The sequence below is a fragment of the Enoplosus armatus genome, chromosome 4 (assembly GCF_043641665.1).
Source record: "Enoplosus armatus isolate fEnoArm2 chromosome 4, fEnoArm2.hap1, whole genome shotgun sequence".
NCBI classification, from domain to species: Eukaryota; Metazoa; Chordata; class Actinopteri; order Centrarchiformes; family Enoplosidae; genus Enoplosus; species Enoplosus armatus.
This window is the reverse complement of record NC_092183.1, coordinates 21,136,001-21,142,500: the sequence shown is the minus strand read 5'-3', so window position 1 is coordinate 21,142,500 and position 6,500 is coordinate 21,136,001. Positions and strand designations below refer to the sequence as shown.

Below are 6,500 nucleotides of genomic sequence, written 5' to 3'. Positions count from 1 at the left end.
CATGTTGGATTTAGCCTCAGCACCTGAGACATTTGCAAAGCCATTCCACATTATTCGTTCAACTCTTTCATAAAGTAATCTGCTGCTTGACTTACCAGAGCAATTCATTTTAAGTTAGAAAGGCTAGATTAGCTAGGTTAGACTTCCATATATGAATATACAATGATTGTTCAACAACATCAAGTTCATCAAATTTAGTAGCACATTCAAAATCTCTCCTTCTTTGAGTCAATACAAACCTGTTATTGTCTCACAGTTCTTATAATGGGTAAATCATCTCGTAATAATGTCCCATTTTTAATTTGTGATTTTGTGAAGTGCATTCCCTCCTTAAAAAACGTTATCACATAGAAACCACAGAGTTATGTACAGTGATACGTCTTCTGAGTAACTCCATGTAATGAATTTATTTCTGTATCACTCAGTCAGCCACCTGATAGTTTCTTTTTCTGTCATACTCTTTCATTTCATTGTTGATTGTAATGCAGTATGGTTGTTCCTACCTTGTTTGTACTTTACATGCAAATACAATTTTAATGAAGCACCCGAGTTTGAGTGAGAGTCAGGTATTTGCATGAGCGACGGGATGCTCTGAACCCCCACCCCCTGACACACACACACACACACATTATCAGTCTTAATATGGGTTCTTAGGCACTCAATTCAGTGTACCCTGTCTTATGGTAGTAAAATATAAAAAAGATCAAACATTTCAAAGATTAGAAACAGCCATCACATAACAAAGCCCTGTCAAAAAAGTAGGCAAATATCAGAAAAACATCTTGCAAATAAGCAACAGAACCTTGATGTCTTTCTGCACAAAGTTGCTGCCGTTTCGCTGCTCTGCACCTCGAGTTTTGAACATGATCAGCAATAGTGATGGAATGGGTTGCTGCAACGTGTGCACCATGAGATATGAAATGGGAAAGGTTTTTGTGGATTACTAGAATGCTATCCACCCTTCTCAAGACAAAGGCCACTGACTTGTATCAAAGAGATTACCTTCCAGCTTAGATATTTCAAATATCAATAGAGGCCATTTTCAAAAATATAAGCGTGGATGACAATCTGCTGTTTGCATACAACAGGGGTTTTAGTTACGGCGACATGGCTGCACCGTTTGGCCTGACAAACAATTGCTGGGAAATAGGGTTCAGTGAGAAGAGTAAAAGCTCAGGGAAATATGGCTGAGCGGAGGAATGAAGCTATCTATCATCTGTCAGTCCACCTGGCTGTATATTACATTGATAACAATGACAACAATCTGCAGATACAGTACGTGTGCGCGTGCACAGCATTGCAGGCCTTAAACAAGTCATTTTTTTTAGCTCATATTGTAACATTATAAAGGTCTATATGAGTATCATTTAAGGTGGAATCACATTTTGATCTCTCTGAAGGGGTTTGAGGTTCATTGTGCAACATAATAAACTCTCTGTATGTCTTCTGCACTTGGCAGTTAGAAGATAGTAGTTGTCACCTCTCTGAGGATGATTACATTGTCAAATCTCTATATTTTCATATACAAGATAAGATCCGGTCCATAAACTGATGGTGGAGCTGACACGTTGTCACTGACAGTCAGTGCAGCACGTCCTCCCTCACTGTGTACGGGTTTCGCGGTATTCATCTGCCTAAATGTTTTGCAAAGCAAGCCTCGTTTTACAGCGTCATTGTCGAGCGGCACGTTTTTTCCACACTTTTGGGTGCACATTTCATGAATGGCATGTGATCCCCCAAGACACGTGTGAGGCAGCGCACCCTTTGAAGAGCAGCTTTTGTTTGACATTCAGTCAGCAAAATGTGCTACTATAAGTCTGGGAGGTATTATCTTAACAGAACGGCTCATTTTCACACCTCTCTCCGATTCACTCCTGCTGTGGTGTTCATGGAGCACATTTCATTGAATACAGTCTTCTCCTACTTCTCAATACAATCCACAGGCATCAGAGGAAATCTTGTTTGACCAAGAATATTACCAGGCCCCCTGCCAAATATTGATATGAATTCATTAGCTCACTTCTTTTAGCCACAAGTGATCTGGATGCTGATTTATCTCTCATCTTTGCCGAAGTCATATATTTGTAGATCAGTGTCAACAGCTCTTCGTCAACAGGACATTTCTTTTTGTGTGCACAAGGGGTTGCTGTTACCACACATTACAACTCAGGCTCTCCAAGGCCGTGCAGTCAAAAATGGTGTTTTCCACGCTGTTGTGTCCGATGTGATGAATGTCTGTTCAAAGCAGACTGAGCAAAGTATAAAAAAGGACCACAGAGTGACATGTCTCCCTATCTCTACCTACTTGCTTTTTTACATCTTTCCTCCTTCCTCTGCTGTCTGTTGACTGCCCACTTCATGAGGGCCGTTAATTTGAATACCAATAATCCTACTGTTGCCACCTCTTCAGCAGCATCTCTAGACAGCAAGAGGTGTTAACTGTTTATCTACATAAACTCCCCTGCTGCCTGAGAGTGTAGATGGATGCTGCGTGTCAACACCACACTTAAGCTGTTACCATAATTATCATTCTAGCAAGATACTGATAGAGATCCAAAGTCCTCATTACCCAACTTCCTGTAATTTCATTTTCAAACGAACGATTGAAAGTGTGAATGAATTTGGATCATGCTGCCCCCTTATTTTGATGAAGGAAGTAATATGTCAGATGTTATGTCACCATCGTCCTCCTCGTCATCATGGTCAGCGGTGTGCACTATTACATTGTGTATAGTACCAACGTTACACTGTGGCTCCCCACATCACCCCCCACTTCAGCAAGTTTTGGATTATAAGAAAATAATTTGAAATCCCAAAAATAAAAGAAGATTTTAAAAAGATCTAAATCTAAGGGATACAGTGAATATATACACCAAATTCCATACATTTTGTCAACATACATGTTTAGAATTCATGGAGCACCCTATGGAGCAAGGTACATATATATCTTAACTTACATTACAGTGTCCATATATATATACATATATATGTATATGTGTATACACATATATATATATACATATATATGTATATACATATTTAACATATATTACGAAAAAAGATATGGCATTCAATTGAATAATCAAATATCAGCTGAATAAACATGGATAGGCTTATATGTGTGCTTAAAGACGCCTACGCCTCAGAGAGGAGGCAGAGAGAGAGAGAGAGGGAGAGAGAGAGAGGGAGAGAGAGAGAGAGAGAGAGAGAGAGGGAGAGAGAGAGAGAGAGACAGAGAGAGAGAGAGGCAGAGAGAGAGAGAGAGAGAGGGAGAGAGAGAGGCAGAGAGAGAGGGAGAGAGAGAGGCAGAGAGAGAGAGAGAGAGAGGGAGAGAGAGAGAGAGAGGAGAGAGAGAGAGAGAGAGGCACAGAGAGAGAGAGAGAGAGAGAGGCACAGAGAGAGAGAGAGAGAGAGAGAGGCAGAGAGAGAGAGAGGCACAGAGAGAGAGAGAGAGAGAGAAGGAGAGAGAGAGAGAGAAGGAGAGAGAGAGAGAGGCAGAGAGAGAGAGAGGCACAGAGAGAGAGAGAGAGAGAGAGGCAGAGAGAGAGAGAGGCACAGAGAGAGAGAGAGAGAGAGAGAGGCAGAGAGAGAGAGAGAGAGAGGCAGAGAGAGAGAGAGAGAGAGAGAGAGAGAGGCAGAGAGAGAGAGAGAGAGAGAGACTGCATGGAGTGCAGGATTGTGCATCAGTCTATTGGCGCTCAAATGGGTTATTGCGCACACAGCAAGCTGCACTACAGCGGCGGCTCCAACTACGACCCCAAGTGCGAATGCGTCCCCTCTCTGAGCGGCAGACAGAAACCAGCGGTGTTCGGACCGCTGCGGGAAAACTTGCGCGTTTGTTTGTTTCTCTCCTTTCTAATTGAAGACATAAGTGATGCTCAGTGTGCGGATCGACTCTCAGGCTGCCTGAACTGCGATTTCTCTCATCTCGGAGCAATTTGATGTGCTCTTTACCCATCCATTTGAGAGGATTACTCCTTCCCTCGGTAACGATGGGTAAGTCATTATGCTCTTCACAATTTAGTGGTACAGTCTCTCCCTCATGAGGCTCTTCTAGCCAAGACGACGGCTGTGATCACTGCTTGCAGACAGATTTATTAGTTCTTCAACTGAATGTCCTACTCAAGAGAACAAGGAGGTGTACAATTTATCTAAGCATTCATTTAAATCATATTACCCCTTTCCCTCCACATGTTCCTCTGTGTCTGATATTTCCACATATCCATACCTTAAAAGTAGCCACTGTCAGGCTCTTGTTATCAATTCTTCATGAAGCAGGTCTGGTGTCTAAGACATCAGACCTCAAGCTGCTCCTCTCTACATGATCTCCTGTTGGAAGAATTCATTTCTCCACTTCTTACTTATTCAACCGTATTTGAGCACACATTTTCTAAAACCAAGTCATCCTTTTGATTGCCTGTGCCCCACTTTACCCCCAACAGGTTCTGTGATGTTGGACTGGAGGTTATCCTGTCTTCTTCTGCAGGCAGCTGTTTTGCTGCTGCTCGGCAAGGGGGAGAGGATGTGCCCCGCGAGTTGTCGCTGCGAAGGGAAGATTGTTTATTGCGAGTCTGGCATCTTCCAAGACATCCCAGAAAACATCACCGCGGGATGCCAAGGTCTGTCCCTGCGCTATAACAACCTGCTGGTTCTGTTGCCGTACCAGTTCGCTCATCTCAATCAGCTTATCTGGCTTTACTTGGACCACAACTCCATCAATGCTATAGATGCTTTAGCTTTCCACGGCGTGCGCAGGCTCAAGGAACTGATCCTCAGCTCCAACAAAATAACCCATCTGCACAACAACACATTTGGCGCCATACCAAACCTGCGAAATCTGGACTTATCATACAATCAGCTGCAGTCTCTGCAGCCAGGACATTTTTATGGTCTGCGCAAGCTGCAGAATCTCCACCTTCGATCCAATGGACTGAGACAGATCCTCGTCCGCACCTTTCTGGAATGCCGCAGCCTGGAGTTTCTGGACTTGGGTTACAATCGCTTGAGGAGCCTCACCCGCACAACGTTCTTAGGCCTGTTCAAGTTGAAAGAGCTTCATTTAGAGCACAATCAATTTTCTCGGATTAATTTCTTCATTTTCCCGCGCCTTACCAACCTCCAGGCTCTTTATTTGCAATGGAACCGCATACGATCCATCAATCAAGGCATGCCTTGGACCTGGCACAAACTACAGAAATTGGACCTGTCAGGGAATGAAATCCAAATCTTGGACCCGGCGGTCTTCCAGTGTATGCCGAACTTACAAATACTCAACCTTGAATCAAACAAGCTCAGTAGCGTGCCTGTGGAAGCTGTGGCAGCGTGGACTTCGCTGACCAGCATCAGCCTGGCAGGTAACTCCTGGGACTGCAGCCCCAGTATCTGCCCTCTCATGGGGTGGCTCAAAAACTTCAGAGACGCCAAAGACATCACTATGATCTGCAGCAGTCCCAAGTCTGTGCAGGGCGAAAGGGTCGTGGAGGTGGTGAGGAATCACTCGACGTGTTTGGACGCGTCAAATGTGTTGTCAACCACTGCCCTCATCATTCTGACTTCCTCCCAAGCTGACATCACAACACGCCTCTCTCCGTCTGGAGTCACAGACCTGGCTCGCATTGAGTCACCTGTACAGAGATTAACCACTTCGCCTGTCCATCCCGTTGGGACAGATATAAAGGCAACAGAGTCCACAACCATGAGCTCCGCATCACCCATCTCCCCTGAACCCCCTGCATCATTTATCCCAGAGCTACAGTTTGAACATATGGCTTTCCATAAAATCATTGCAGGCAGCGTAGCCCTGTTCCTGTCAGTGTCATTGATCCTTCTGGTTATTTATGTGTCGTGGAGACGCTACCCCAACACCATGAGGCAGCTGCAGCAGCACTCAGTCAACCATAAGCGCAGGAAAAAGGCCCGCAAGCAGGATCAGGATCTTAACTCTCAGTTGCAAGAGTACTATCTGAGCTACCACTCAAACTCAGAGACAATGGACTCTTTGGTGAATGAGACAAGGCCGTGCACATGCACCATATCGGGATCCATAGAATGTGAAGTCTGAGCTGCCCACTCCACCTTAAGAGACTAAAACTGCAATTACTAAGCAGAGGTAAAAATGCATTTTTCTGTGGTTTTATCTCTAATGTGAGATGATAGACTCAGCAGCACTGAAGGAAATACTTGGGGGCATAGTACAATATAATTATGTGCGCAGAAAATAAGACTGGAATGGAGAGATATATTTGGAGCTAATTATCACCATGACTGACATGAGAATGGTGGCGGGGTCAGCCAGGTTAGCCGTGTACGATCTGGACCTCTGCTACAGTAGAAGTCTGAGGAGAGGCTGACCTTATTCTTAGTCAAACTATATCGCCATAGAACATGTGAACCAACAAAGCCACTTTTTACTTGCTAATTTTGATTTTTATGATGTAGCTTGTAAAGCATTTAGGGTTGTATGTGTGCATCATTGAGTGTATGTGTGTGTGTGTGTGTGT

The 6,500-nt window shown here is 44.1% G+C and overlaps 1 protein-coding gene across 1 annotated transcript; it reads left to right on the top strand.

Moving 5' to 3' along the window:
• The first annotated feature begins 3,702 nt into the window (after positions 1–3,702).
• Positions 3,703–6,061, top strand: LOC139283821 (leucine-rich repeat transmembrane neuronal protein 4-like). The gene is made up of 3 exons (XM_070903861.1): positions 3,703–3,818; positions 3,902–3,996; positions 4,443–6,061. The coding sequence occupies exons 1-3, from the start codon at positions 3,703–3,705 to the stop codon at positions 6,059–6,061; spliced, it is 1,830 nt and encodes a 609-aa protein (XP_070759962.1).
• Positions 6,062–6,500: the final 439 nt, after the last annotated feature.